Source organism: Apus apus, chromosome 11 (assembly GCF_020740795.1).
Source record: "Apus apus isolate bApuApu2 chromosome 11, bApuApu2.pri.cur, whole genome shotgun sequence".
NCBI lineage: Eukaryota > Metazoa > Chordata > Aves > Apodiformes > Apodidae > Apus > Apus apus.
Window position 1 is genome coordinate 3,645,320 of NC_067292.1, and position 14,544 is coordinate 3,659,863.

General features: G+C 44.7%; 2 protein-coding genes across 2 annotated transcripts in view; both read right to left on the minus strand.

Moving 5' to 3' along the window:
* Positions 1–1,244, minus strand: part of ATP2C2 (ATPase secretory pathway Ca2+ transporting 2) — a 29,656-nt gene extending 28,412 nt beyond the window's left edge. Inside the window, 1 exon segment of the mRNA XM_051629542.1 lies at positions 1,149–1,244. Coding sequence (XP_051485502.1) covers positions 1,149–1,244 — 96 coding nt within the window.
* Positions 817–14,304, minus strand: WFDC1 (WAP four-disulfide core domain 1). The gene is made up of 7 exons (XM_051629546.1): positions 13,556–14,304; positions 8,814–9,009; positions 8,189–8,272; positions 6,390–6,530; positions 5,196–5,237; positions 4,338–4,411; positions 817–1,282 (listed from the first exon to the last, which is right to left on the minus strand). Exons 1-6 carry the CDS (start codon positions 13,700–13,702, stop codon positions 4,353–4,355), a joined length of 669 nt encoding a protein of 222 aa, XP_051485506.1. The 5' UTR covers positions 13,703–14,304; the 3' UTR covers positions 817–1,282; positions 4,338–4,352.
* Positions 14,305–14,544: the final 240 nt, after the last annotated feature.

A 14,544-nucleotide genomic window follows, 5' to 3' on the forward strand; every position in this document is an offset into this window, starting at 1 on the left:
GATTTCACTGCCAGACAGGAGCTACCCTGACACCTAGTGCTAGCTGGTGTCTTCTCAAAAAAGACAGAAAACCTTTTCAAAGCCATGAAAGCCACTGCTTTTCCCTCCTGGGTTAAATTACAGGCAGTTTCTGTGACTTCTCTGTTGCAGTTTCAGGGCAGGTGGGAGGCAATGCAGAAAGACTCATGTCTACTCCAGCCGAGCAGGTGAGCAAAACCAGTGTGGGTGGAGCTGGTGGGACAGTGAAGTCTTCTTGTGTGCTCCTGGAAATGCAGTGCTCAGCAACCTCTTAGTGCCAGACTCCTCTTTCAGCCCTGGTATCCTGCTGTGGGCACCAGCCCAGCACTGGACTCTGACTTGGTTTGCTTTTCCACCCCTTGAGCAAGCTTTGGCTTCCTGTAAAGCTGTCTGAGCAGCTGCTTGTGCAGTGCAAACCACCTGAGCTTGCAGCTCAAACCCATCCAGCAGTGAACGTCAGCTCTGAATCAACAGGGAAAATGCCTGGTCAAATAAAAGGGTCACCTACTTTTGTTACCCTCACTGTCCTTTTTACAGTACTGTTTGTCAGCTCCTGTTTGGGCAACAGAAACAAAGGTGCCAAGAACTGAGTGAGCCTCTGACCAGGAAAAGTGGCCCCTCTGGAAGGAGGGGAGATGCATTTTGGGGGTCTGTCGTGCCCCTTCCAGGGCATAAAATACTTTTGTCTTCCTGTGCATGTTTTCTGAGCTCTCCCAGCAAGAAGAATTTAAAGCCCTGGTCCTTTTTTTCATAATTTGAAGCCAAGCGTATGTGAGGAAGACACAACTGACACCAGAGAGAGATGAAAAATATACTGGTCATTTTTTTATTGAGCACCAGAGTGGCAGAACCTGTACATGTCTAAGCACCAAGGACACACACCAGGCAGGGTCTGCCTGGGGTTGCTGCAGATCCTCAGCTGCTGCAAGGCAGAGCAGCTCCACAGGCAGCACGCGAGGGTCCAGAAGGCCATGAGCAGTGCTAGCACCCAGTAATACACGTAATTATAGCACCAAACATGCTTGAAAGTGAACATGGGAACATTAAAACCAACCTACGTTAGTGATTTGCTACTGTGCTTCACAAGGCAAGCAAGTCTTTGGAGAGAAGATGCTCTGAGGACAACTCACTTGGTCTGTGTTTTCTTTGGAAGTCCTCACGGATGTCAGAGCTTCTGAGTTTGACAATAACTTGGAAAGAACTGGCTTGAAAAAAACCCCAAGCATTATAGCACCACGAGGAAGGGTGATGTCTTTGGAAACACCTAGTAAACAGAAATTAATCAACAAATTATTCATTTATCAATTTTCTTTTTAAAAAATTCCTTTTGCAAGTATAAAATACCTTTGCTATCCTGTCCAGCCAGGTAGTCAGGTATGTGCTCTCGTAGCTACAAAACAGCAGGCACTGAAGTAAATGTGTCCCTCAAATGAAGCATCTTTTGTGATGCTTTGCAAGATTAGGTTAAGATCTGAGGTATTAAACTTGCAAATTTGTTAATGCTCAACACAAGTGTTTCATTTAGATCCTCACAGGTTTTCAGGCATTGATTTTCTTTTTTTATTTTAAAATAGAACAATTTGGCACTTATTCTTTGGGGCTCAGCAGTAACCACTGAAAGGCTTTGCTCTTTTAATCAGAATCTGATTTTTCTGCAAAAAGTAATGCTGAAAAAAATCATTCAATTTCACTGAGCAGCATCTTGGAGCAAGGCTGCAATAAGACTTGCATTATGAGCTGCACTGCTTTAAGTTGTCAGGCAATATCAGTGAAAAAGCAGCAATTTTCTGCCCTAAACTGAGACTGCAACTATAAATTATGGATGGGCTTCTACCTCCCAGCAGGAGTTAAGATATCATTGAATGAAGCTGTATGTGATAAAATTCTAGAAATAGTTCTGTCCAAATATGGTGTTGTATTTAGTATGTAGACCTGGAACAAAGGCACAAATAAGTGACTGGGGTTCAACAAATGAAGATTTAGGAAAATGTGGACCATTTCCCTGTTTCTTTGCTCTCTAACACATCACAGAGTGTGCCTGTTTATGATAGGAACCAGAGCAGCAGTTTGGCATCTTTCATCTCTCCAGCTGCAAATGTCATATGCAAAGTATCAAGTGTTTTATAGGAGTCTTAGCTTTGGCTTAAAACATTTGGTGAGTGGAAAAAAAGCCCATAGTTTGTGGGTGGAAGGAGGCACTTCTGTTTGTGAATTGGGTATTTATATGCACTGCTACTACTCTGCATACTGAAATGGTAATTTTGTGCATGCAGATGGGGACACCTACTAAACAAGGGAGCAAACACGGCTTCTTTGCTTAGCAAATTCTGGCAGGTTTGCCAAAATGAAATACAATTGTCCCTTCAGGACTGCTGCAGAAAAGGAAAACATTCATTGAAAATGTGTTTTCCATTTTATAATGCTAAACTGCCAAAAGAAGCTGTAAGGCCCAGACACAAATAAATTGACCTTAAGGATTTATGGAAGTCAACATAAAGGCAGAGGACTTGTAAAGAACAGTTGCCCATCTGCCAGACAATCCTTTTAATCACACAAATTTATCCTGCTCTTGCCTTTCTAATATATGCAACAAATAATCCAGACTTCAGCCCTTGTACAGAGGTTTTGCAGGTATGAAATCACAGATGTATTAACTGTGCTGGCTAAAATCAACAGCTTAAAAAGACTGGCATGAATGTGTGCCTGCTTAGATATTGTAGAAAGAAATCTGTTCCATTGTTAGCTCTTGATCTGCAGCTCATCAGACTGAGAAGCTAAAGTGAAGGCTCTTAAAAATAAATAAATTACAAAACCTGTTTTACTCCTAGCTCAGAGTTCCTCAAATTCTTAAGATTTTAGGTATGGGCGTGTAGACTGGGTGTCAAACCTGGTGAACACTAGCTATGAATAGGAAAAGGAGAAACCTGCATGTTTCTTTGAATTTTAAGGTAATGAAAACAAAGTAGTTGTTTGATACAGGCAGGCACTGCATTTGATCCAGAGAGCCCCTTCAGTCTTAGGTTCTTGCCTATTTAGATATGATATTTAGGTACAATTCTGATGTTGCTTCATTTTTATAATACTGAGTTATGTTCATGGTTGTGCAATCTGAATGGGTCACATAATATGCACAGAGAGGGCAGGTTCTGTTCCAGCAGCCTTATCATGGTGCTGTGGCTCACAGGGATCCGCTCAGAGGTATTTACATGTCATTGGTAGGAGAGTGGCTGAGAAATGGTGTGGTCTCTTTCAGGGGAACACATTTCTCCCCCTGCCTATAGGATTAAAATCTAGACCCATCCTGTTCCTTGAATAGGAAAGTCTTTTTATCACTGGTGGGCAGGGATCAGTGTACTGCTAGAGACGTGCTCATGGAGATTTGGGACCAGAATTCTTCCAAAAGAGAAAACTGTTGGGTAAAGCATTCCTTGACATCTGCTTAACAGAGTGGTCCAGCTGGGTGAAAATCAAACAAAAAAAGGGAATTAAAATATTTGTCCTTCTTGGGATGTTTGCACAGAACTTGTCCTTATGTAGCTGTGTAATCTTAACAGTCAGCCTGACGTAGGTAAATAACAGACACACTGAACTGCTTTGTTTTCATAACTGCCAGTTAAGCTCAAGTTAGTTTTAAAGTGAAGCTGAAAGTGTTGAGAAAACCACCTTGGGACAGAACCGTTGGTACAATAAGTATTTTCATTCTTGCCTTGATAAACTGATTGGAGCTTTTTCAGTTGGCTTTGCTCTGGCCAGCTACATGTACTTACATGAGTGCATCTCACTGTTCAGTGCAACTCTTCACACACACAGCTACCCCCCAAAACCACCCATATGCCTAAATATTTGCAAGAATGACCCTTACTGCAATCAGTCCAAAATGAAGAGCTTTCTAATTCAGTTAAATGCAGTAGAAGAACCCCTAAACACAAAGTTTAAAGTCTTAAAACTCACAGAGTTTTGAAGCATTTATTTTTTATCCTGAAAATCACTTCATCCTGTCAACACCCACAAGGCAAGGGTTCTTCAAAGAAATCAGGTGAAATTAGAATAAAAAGTGGGAGGGGTGGAGTGAGAGCTGAGAAAGACACTAACTTCTCCACGGACAGTTTGCAGAGCTCCATCCCCAATGCAACAAGTTCTTGTCAGCTCAGCTCAAGTCATGGAGCCTGAGGTGTGTCCCTGTACACAGTTTTAAGACACTTTCCCTATGACAGTGTAAGAGAGGTAATTTCACCCTCAAACAACTATTTACTTAATTAATAGCCAACTAACCACCAATTATTTTCACCCAGCCTTTCCATCCTTCACAGGACACTTACCAGGTATGCTTTGGATTAGCCTAAATGCTTCTGCTGGTTTTTCACATAGCCGACCACGTTGTTGGAATTGCTTCCTGTAAAAGCAATATCAGCAAAGTCAGATCTTAGGTTAGTCTGTGGCAAATGTTTTCTCATGACTCTCTAAGCAGTCCAGTCTGATTATCTAGGAGTGCTCAGGCAGAGCTGCAACAGCGCGCTGGACAGAGGAAAGGAAATCCTTTCATGGTTTTATCAGCTAAATGGGCCAAATTTGGCTGGTTGTAAATCTTATCATATCAAAGATGTTGTCTAGTTATATCAGAATGTCACTTCCAGTCTGATCTGACTGTTCTCCTCCTCCTCCTGATCCAAGAGTTAGCAGAACGCAGGAGCTTTGAAGACATGAGGAAACAGACAATCTGGAAGATGTGCTTTCTTTGAGACCTCAACTTGTGCAAGGGACCTGAACTTCTTGTCGTTGCAGGTGACAAGAAGGGACTGATTCATTTGGCTCCAGTCATCACACACCACAATACAAGCTCTTGGCAAAAGACCCTGCTTTTGGCAGAGCTCTGTGTTCATCTGCAAGGAGTCCTGGGCCATGAGCAAAGCTCCAAAAAATTAACATAAAAAGAACAAAAGTAAATTGGATTGGGTGTTTCCCATCTGTTGGGCAGGAACCCCTTGCAGAAGGCTATGTCAGCTGGAGATACTGATTTCCAAGAATCCACAGTCAGGGCATTGCAGATGTTAAAATTCTGAGCAAGCCATGGAGAGCTGAGCCTAAAGAATAATTTCCTGCTGTTCAAGAACCTTCCTTTCATAATCAGCAAATTCATTTTAAGCAATAACAATACACATTTCATGCCATCAGCTTACCAAAATATTCCTTGTAATACTTCTGCCTCAGGGTGTGTCCATCTGTAACAGAAGGTACAGAATGAGAACATACCCAGTCAGCCTTCATTCTTGGTGTTAAACTCCAGCCTCCTGTGTACAGCACAGATAAATTCTAGACATGGAAACAGTACCTCACAAACTGGAAACCAGAAGATCTCTGTAGCTGAAGTGGGGCATCTTATCAAACTGTTTACATTATTGAACTATGCAGACACAACTCGTTTCCCCTGAGTGGCTAACTGCTGGCCACCAGCATGTTCTGCTCTTTTCAGTATCTATGAGTCAAGGAATCACAGACTTTCTCAAATGAAAGAAAATTTGGGTAAAATTTCAGGCCATCTATTAACGTATTACTTAATTCAAGCTCCAGCTAGGTTTTTCTGTTTACCATTTATATTGCTATTTAAGCTCCTAGAACTACCTGGTGTTTAAGAGCCATACTGCCATAGATTACACTTTTTTATATGGAGGCTATTAAAAAAATATATAAAAGAATAAAAAAGATGGCAGTTGAAAAACTCTTAGTCTTTTATGGAAGCAGTTCAGAAATCTGGTTTGATAGTTTACAGTGAAGAAATGGTGAAACTGGTGTCTCATGTCTCTACATTTAGATGATTTGTAGCCCAGTGCAGATGTATATATCTACTATTCAATGAAGTTACACATTCCTAGACATGTTATGAGCTTTCCTGGAAAACAGTGTGGCCTAGATAAGTTGTTATATTTGGCAAATGTCTCAGTAGAAAAAAAGGGAACAATGTTCTGGATGCAGAAAACAAGGTAAGAAGTCAGAACTGGAATTTGAATCTTCTTTGTGAAGTGTATAGGAATTTATAAATATTTCTGCTTATTCTGCTGTGTATAATGGCTTATGCAGGTTACTACCTGCTGTGCTTGCAGAGTCCCAGAGGACACTGACATAGAGAGCAAACAAGAAGTGTGTCCCCTTACATGGGTAAGCTCAGCCAACATCAAGGAGATTGCTGCAGAGTAAGGACTGTCTCCCAGCTCAGTTGTCACACACTGCCCCGGGGCCTTGGGCTGCCCAGAAAACCCAGGAAGCCCATGAAGGCAGATGTACCACCAGATCTTTGAAGCCAGGGAGAGCACATAGTCCCCTACTGGTGTTTGCACGACAGGGCTAGAGAGGCAGGGGGATTTCCAGTAGCTGACCTGGATTTCCACGCAGCTTGATGCACTGGCCCCTGTTGGGGATTCCTTCAGCCGTGTTCCCCGGGTTGATGATGTGGCACTCGTAGCCTGTGGGGCAGTGCAGAGGCTCATCTCCATCCTCAGTGGTACTACAAGCCTCAGCTGAAAAAGAAGCCTGCAGGTCATAAATCATGGCTTTAACACCCACAGGTAACAAAAATATATGACAACATAGCCACCTTCTTCCAGATCTCCTCCCAAACAGGATCTCAGACTACTTCCCATGCAAGGGTACCAAGGAGCAAACACCACCAAAGAAGCCTGGCAGAGCAGGTGATCCAGGGCACACCTCAGACAAAACCTGATGTGTCTAACCTGAGATGGGGAGTGCAGGTCAGCCCTGTTCCCTGCTGACAGCCTGTGCTGCAGGGTCTGTGTGAGAGCTGTGGAGACAGACTATCGCCATGCTAGCACTGACGGGTGGTCCTTCTGGGTGGCTTTTCCCTCCAAGCAGCCATACATCTGTTCCAGCCAGTGTTTCAGGCTGGGTGAGGAATCAGGGAAACGTGACCAGGAAGCTGGAAGCTTGCTGCTGTGTTCTTTGCTCCACACCCATTCACTTACTGATAAAGTTTCATCTCAGGTGTGACTCAAGACGTGCAAGGCAGTACCAGCCCTTGTTACAAATGGAGGCTTTAACCACATTGACTCTGGGTACCCAGCAAGTGCAGAGCAGAATAAGAAAGTAAAGCAGGACTCACAGGCTGTGTTTGTGTCCATTAAATGTACAGACTGTGCAGGGACACTCCACCATTTAATTTGCCAAGATTTTAATTTCAAGGACCTCTGCTGTAACTCTCACATCATGACTGATGGTTCTTAGTTCACTAATTACTCCCTCAAGCTGAGATGAAGGTTTTAAGATAAGAACAAATAATATAAGCTAGTTGAAGAAAGCTCACTGAAATGAAAAAAGGAATCAGCAAAAGAAAAACTGGCTTCATCCTGGCTCAAACCAGGACACATGACAAGGATGGATGAGGAGGAACCTATTTTATCTTATTTATAGCAGTGCAACTCCAACGAGCTGGAGGCAGAATTTTCTCTTGAAGAACTAGAATTTTCCATAATAGATGAGAGTCAAGGTTCAGTGAGTCTGATACCATCTGTGTAAGACCAAATAGGGTAATTTATTGGCACTACCTGTATCAGACTAAAGCTGATCAAAAGCTGGAACAGCTTTTCCATGAAGAATACATCTGGGGATGTTTCATATAAGAGAACCTCTCTTCCTATTTCCCCACTCCTTTTATGTTTCACTTTGAGGTACTGGAAAAAATTAAATAAAAGACCATTCTCTATGGAATTAATGTAAGAAATCCAATCTCATTAGCTGTTCCAAGCTAAGATGCTCCCTGCTTCCCAGCTCCATGTCAGCTTGACACAACTCTGCAGCAGTTTGCCTGGGTTCTCATTCAAAGCAGCCTTAAGATCTGAAAGCCAGAATCCCAGCCCAAGGCATCTGTGTGATGAGATCTCCTAATCCAAGTCTGCCCACAGTCTATCAGGCAGCTGACAGAAAATCTATGTATGTTGACAAAGCCTTTTTTTCAAAAAAATTATCTATTTCTACTTATTTCAAGAATGGATTCTAATCTAGTTCTATGGAGTGAACACACAACACAGCATTATTCCTATAGAAACTCCAGCAGCCCCAGCATCCCAACAACCCTGGCAAGCCCTGTGCATGTTGAATATATGATTTATTACCTTTTGTATAGCTACTAATATTGCAGAAAAGCCAGTGAAACATACTGTACCTTGTAAGACTTCCTCTGGGCCGTCCAAAAGCCACCCATTTCCTCCCAGCCAGCGGGGTTTGGGCTGAACCAACCAGTCTAAAACTGTAAATCACAGAATCTTAGGGGTTGGAAGAGACCTCGAAAGACCATCTAGTCCAACCCCCCTGCCAGATCAGGGTCACCTAGAGCACATCACGCAGGAACGTGTCCAGGCAGGTTTTGAATGTCTCCAGAGAAGGAGACTCCACAACCTCTCTGGGCAGCCTGTTCCAGTGCTCTGTCACTCTCGCAGGAAAGAAGTTTCTCCTCAATTTTACGTGGAACCTCCTATGCTCCAGTTTCCACAGGCTGCCCCTTGTCCTGTCACTGAACATCACTGAGAAGAGCCTGGCTCCATCCTTCTGACACTTAACGTATTTACAAATGTTGATGAGGTGGCCCCTCAGTCTCCTCCAAGCTAAAGAGGCCCAGCTCCCTCAGCCCTTCCTCACAAGGGAGACGTTCCACTCCAAAAGTCAGCAAACCAAACAGACAGAAACAAGGGCCTAAAGGCGCAGCAGCCACAGGGCACGCGGTCAGGGCAAAGTCACCGATTGCCTGCACACTTCTCTCTCCCACAGTTTGCTGGCGGGGCCCACTCTACCTGGAGGTGGCTGCACGGACTCCAGGCAGGCGTAGATGCAGCCGTTGTAGCAGCAGCGCTTGTGCCGCTGGCACTCGGCGTCGGCGCGGCAGCTGGGCACCTCGCAGGCGCGCTCCGGCAGCGTCTGGGGCGGCGGCGGGCAGCGGTCGCTCTTCTGGTAGTGGGAACTGTGAGAATGAAGAGGGTACTCATAATCCTTGCAAAGAGAAGAAAAGGAGACAAAGGTTTGGCACGAGGTGAATAGCCGGCATCCCATCAGTCGAAACAGAAAAGGGATTTGCAAAGTGGCTTTCGAGTAGTCGTTAAGAGAGGAGAAATAACTGCTCAGCTCCCCCGGCCCCGGCTCCAGCGCACTGAAGACATGCACCTTGGAAACACCAAAGCACCAAGTCACTGTGTGGAACTAATTTTATAACTAAGGTTATTGTAATGACAATGAGGAGGTAAAAAAACCCAACCCTTTCAAGTCTTTTATACATGTTTTGAGAAACAGACAGAAAGACTCCAGGCATCCTTGTGATGAGCATGCCCAAACACTGTCATAGCAAACCGTGGAAATGATGGCACTGTACTCTTTTGAGATTACGTCCCCAAATGGGACCTGGAACTCATGTCCCCCACAGCACTTGTCTCCTCAATAGGCTCCTTCTGTCTTCATCACCTTCTTCTGGACCAGAACTTACAGAGAAGTGGCACAAAATCTTTCAAGCTTATCCCCTGTGGGATCCTGGGTTGTTTCTAAACCATGAGATGATCTGGGTGAGATCTGTGTGGGTGATGTCAGTTTAATCCCAAAGGAAATGAGGCTGTGTTTGACTACAGCAGGAAGGAGCCCAGCTGCACACCAAAAGGACAAGGGAGATTTAAAGTGGATTAACAGGCACAGGATTTTACCAGAAATATTTCCACAAGGCAGCATTCAGATATTATTCAGGCTGGCAGCATTTTAGCAAGAAGCCAACTCCCTCTGACAGAAGCAAGTCACCAGGTCCATTCCCTTCTCACCTAAACTGCTCATCTCTGGGCTTGAGCTCAGCTCCCCAGAGCAGCACAAAGTACTCAGAAAGGGCAATCAGTTCTCTGATGAATTAATACACATTAATAAGGTCTATTCAAATAAAAAAATGGATTCTGGATGTGTACTTTTAGAAGAGATCAGCATCTAGCCAAAGGTGGGAAGGGAGCATGGCCAGGCATTGGGGACCCAGCTGTTGAGTTTCAGAGTCCCATATATACTTGGTCCCATCTCTGTTGTGTTTTGAAATCAGTGATCAAGAACTGGGGTTGTTATTCCAAGAAACAATATGGTGCAACTGTCCCTGAGGGGATCTCTAGGAAATTTCATCATCAGGCTATGGAGTAATTTGGGGTGAGACTAATATCCCTCTTTACCTACGTGCTGCTACATCCTCGTTGTTGAAACCTCCCAATGGCATCTGTGGAGCATGTGTGGCTTTGTGAAACAGGATGTCCCCACATGTACTACCCAAGAAAATGTCCTAGCAAGGACCCCAGGAGGTCCATTGCCCTGGGGACTGACCACTATCATCTTCATTCCCTTAGGAAAATTTGCAACATAGAGAACGAAGGCAATCCCAAGGGACACCAAAAGAAATATTGCACATTTTTCATGCTATTGATGTAAGAAATTTTACTTCCATGTTCTGCCATGTATTATACAGTGTATATAATAAATATAACAACTGGCCATAAACAACTTATTCTCTGAAACAACAGGAGAAGTTTAAAACCCTCCAACATTTCTGTCAAATACATGGAAAACCACAGGTTATCAGTGAGTGAAGTTTCAAACATCAGACTGAAGGAGAGTTAAGTAATCTGAAGGACAAGACAAAAAACAGTAAGAATAATATTCTTCAGCTATTTACTCTGGATTAGTAGTTTTGGTTTTGGTGTCTGCAGTTTTGGAAGATTATGGCAAAATGAGGGTGGGCTTTACTTTGAGGTACATGTGGGACAGAACTCTCATGGGAGGTATGCTCATCTGGTAGAAGAGGAGTGTTGATTTATGACAACTAGCTGGAGGGTAAATACATTTTTGGAAGAACACTACAGCAGCTGCAAGGAATTCTTCATTTCTGGAAACTTTTAAAAGAAGGCTGCATTTTTTCCTCAAATGCCTGATGCACTGAAATAAAATGAAGACTGCTCCAGGTTTTTCCAATAGACATGTGGGTGTCTTGATAAAGAATTGAAGAGCACCCCCAGGTAGCTCCCTCCCTCTGCCCTTTGGGACAGTCCACAGCCTGTGCAGGGGCTGCAGAACACCAGCAGCAAATCACTGCACTTGTTGAGTGCCCCTCTGGCTGTAAAGCATGTGGATTTGCTAAAAGCTGGAAGCCCAGCTCCTCCATCCCACTGTGACTGCCAGTTTTTTCTTCTCACTGCATTCCTTCTCCTCTTTCTCCCTTCTCTGTTCCTGCTTGACCCCTCCTTGCCAACCAACACCCTTCCTCAGAGTCCTTAATGAAAAACTCCTGCTCAGACCTCAAGCCAGCTCCTCATCGCGACACCTGCTCATCATCCTGGAGCCAGCAGTTCGGGGGGTGCATTCCTCCTACTCTGGACTCAGATTCTTTGGACTCAGACAACATCACTCTCAGTCAACTCCCTACCCCTCACCACCTCTCCCTCCCTTGCCCATGTCCTTCTGGGGTCCCACAGGGCTGTCTATGGCCCATCTCCTGTATGGCTGCATTTGCTGTCAGCACCTCCATCTGTTACCCCTCTATCCAAGTGACTCACAAATCAGCTGTTCCACCCACAGCCTCTGATTTTCAAATTGTAGGGAACATACAGCATTTGGTAGAACAGAAAGCATCTCTCTGAGAAATAAGAGGAGCTGCCAAATCAGACTCTCGCTGGATAAGAGAATGGAGAGTAGATGCTTTCCTCCTTACAAGGCTTTGAGGAGAAGGAAAAAGAAAAGCATTTTCTGTTTTCCCTAGATAAGAAGTTTCTGTCAATATGAGCAATTCTAGCTGAGCTTGCCAGATCAGTAGCACCTGGATTCATGGCTGCCAGAAAAAACAGTCCTTTGAAGAAGTGCAGATTGAAAGAAGAGGATATATCCTCCGGGGAGTGGGCTCTGTGCCTCTACAGAGCACATTATCTGAAGATCAACATGTAAATTCCTGTTCTACTCCTGTCCTGTCTCTCTGGGTCATTTACTCCATAGCTGCTATTGAATTGGAGCTTTGCATTGGAATATGACAGAGCACACTAATAAATACACTTTCCAGTGAGTGATTTTACAAGAAGCACAGCTCTTTGTGTCACCATTTCCCAATTAAAGTGCAAAGCAGATGGTACCCTGTCCCAAGGGAGGCTGCAATGAAGAAAATGTCTTCTTGTGAATACTGGGGTACTTTTTAAATATTAGCACAATGTTTTCTGCAAAATTTCAAGGAGAAAAGGACACTGTGTTGCAGTTCATTCAGCATGGAAAAAAGTTGTGTCACACTTCTAAGTCAGTGATAACACGAAGCAAATGTCACTCTAGATGTCATGGGCAAAAATAGCATCCATTTTGAATTAAAATCTTTTCTATGTGGCTGCAGAAAACAGGTGGAGGAATCCCTCTGTGACACCAATGAGCTGTTTGTGCACAGGCAATGGCTGGAAGATGCAATCAAACCCGAGCATGAAAAAACAGACTGTCTGGGGCTTCCACCTAGGTGACTGAAGGGCCAGGAGCCTTGAGTCAGTGCTGGCTTCTAAGAAGACTTTAATGGAGTAAGTCAGAATTTCAAAGTCTATTTTTTTTTTCTTCCTAAACAGCAGGTCCTGAAATTCAAGCTATCAAATTTTCCTTTTTAAAATTTTTTTTTTTATTTCCTCCATGGCCATCTCTAACAGTTCTTTGGCCCAGATATGCCAGAAGAAAACCCAGTACCATCCTTTTCTCACAGTTGCTCACAGTAACCTCCTGCTGCTTCAGTTTCAATTCCAGTACTACTCTACGTCCCACTGTAGCTTTGGAAACGGTGGCTGAGCTCAGTATCCACTGGTGAATAGCCACATGGCTCTTCTACCCCTCTAAGACCCTGGGCAGGCACTGCAAAGGCTCTAGCCCTCCCTAGGGACACAAAGGACACTGGAGCCTCTGCAGGTCCATGCTGCTCTCTTGCACAGCGAGTCTCCTGCCCTTCCCTGGTTTGTTCTCATTTGCGAGGGCTTGAGGATAAGAAGGTGTGATCAGCATGTTTCTCTGTCACTGTGGATCTGGAGGTCTCTGTGCTCCAGTGATTGACAAAACCGCAGGCAATGCCACTGTCCCTCTAGTACCCACCGTCACTGTGAGCTGGAGGAATCTGCCTAGTTACCCCACAAGGGAGTGGAGGAACGGGGCAGGGGACCCTCCTCCCTGCTCTAAGCAATAAATCAAGTTCTCTCACTAAATCTCTCCCTAGACTTGTAGGTTTTGCGTTCCTCTTCTGCCCATCTGTGATTCTGTGATTGATTCTATGATTCTATGAAAAGCAGTGGCTGTACCAGTCTCCTCTCTGTCCCGAGGGTGCTTTACAAGCTCCCCGCTGCAGCAGCTAGGTGGCAAAAAGTTTCATACAGCCTGGGAAACTTAATGCAACCCTTTTATAAAGAGACAGCCTGCAGATTCAAATACTCCTTCTGCTAAAATGCTACACACATGTAAAGAAAACTCCCCTTCGGGGGTGAGCATGCCCAGCTCCCCCTAAACCACCCCACTGCCCTTTACTCACATCATATTTCTCCGTCATTTTCAGATGCAGAGCGCGCTTCCAGAGAGTCCTCGCGCAGCCCGAATCTGGCAGCAAAACCAAGACACACAAGGCTGCAGTGAAGATCTTTTTACAAAAAGGCATCCCTGACAGCACCTGGGAATCCATTTTCCCAAGGAGAGATGGAATAAGGAGCCTGGCTTTGGGGATCCGGACGATTCAGAGTCTTGGCAAGCAGGGAGGGAGACGGGGCGGGAGGGAGCGCGAGGGCTGATCTCTGGTGGCAGCTGCTTTCCCTGCGCAGCTTCTGGGAAGGGAAAGGGGGGAAAAAAAAAAAAGAGCCCAGGAGCAGAAGCCAGGAGCTGCTGTTGAACTTCTTTACTCCAAGTTAGACCAGGTTCTCGGCTCGCGTGTTCACACAAAGCACATGCTCTCTTTGAATGATAGACGGGGAGATTATTTGGAAAGATTATTTTTAGACCTTTGTTTCCAACATCTGGCATCCTCAGAGAGCCCCATTCAAAGCCTGAGTGTGGGATCAGATGACAGCTGCCGCAGGGGGAAACAGAGGTCTCGGAGGGGTGGGCCGGGCAGCTTCCAGCAAACAGCTCACCCAAACTTTCCAACCTACTCAGCTCTCCCTTTGTTTGCTTCCCCACTGTGCCCTGAGCTGTGGGTTTGGATCGTGTTTTGACAAAGTGATAACTTCATGTGAAGCTGGCTTGAAGGAAATGATTTAAAGACATGGTAAACATAAAGGGGCTTTAATTAAAGCAAGTTGACATTAGCTTTCTGCAAATGATTTCACAGAAGGGGAAGACATGGCCATTGGGGAAAAAATAAATCCATATATATGGGTGGGGAATAGGGAAGGAAAGCGGTTTAGAAATTACATGACCAAATGGAAAGCAAGGAAGGGGACGTGAGTCAGGCTGTGCCTGACAATGGGAGAGCCAGAGAGACTGGACGTGGGGTATTAAGACACCTACATGGACATTCAGGCACCCAAG

What these genes read in the sequence shown, in the direction of transcription:
- WFDC1 (XM_051629546.1), bottom strand. Translation starts at nt 13,702, where the DNA reads ATGGATTCCCAGGTGCTGTCAGGGATGCCTTTTTGTAAAAAGATCTTC. An exon ending in CCCAGAGGAAGTCTTACAAG is followed by an intron (nt 6,531 to 8,188) that starts GTACAGTATGTT and finishes CTTCTTTTTCAG; the next exon opens with CTGAGGCTTGTAGTACCACT. An exon ending in CAAGCTGCGTGGAAATCCAG is followed by an intron (nt 5,238 to 6,389) that starts GTCAGCTACTGG and finishes CTTCTGTTACAG; the next exon opens with ATGGACACACCCTGAGGCAG.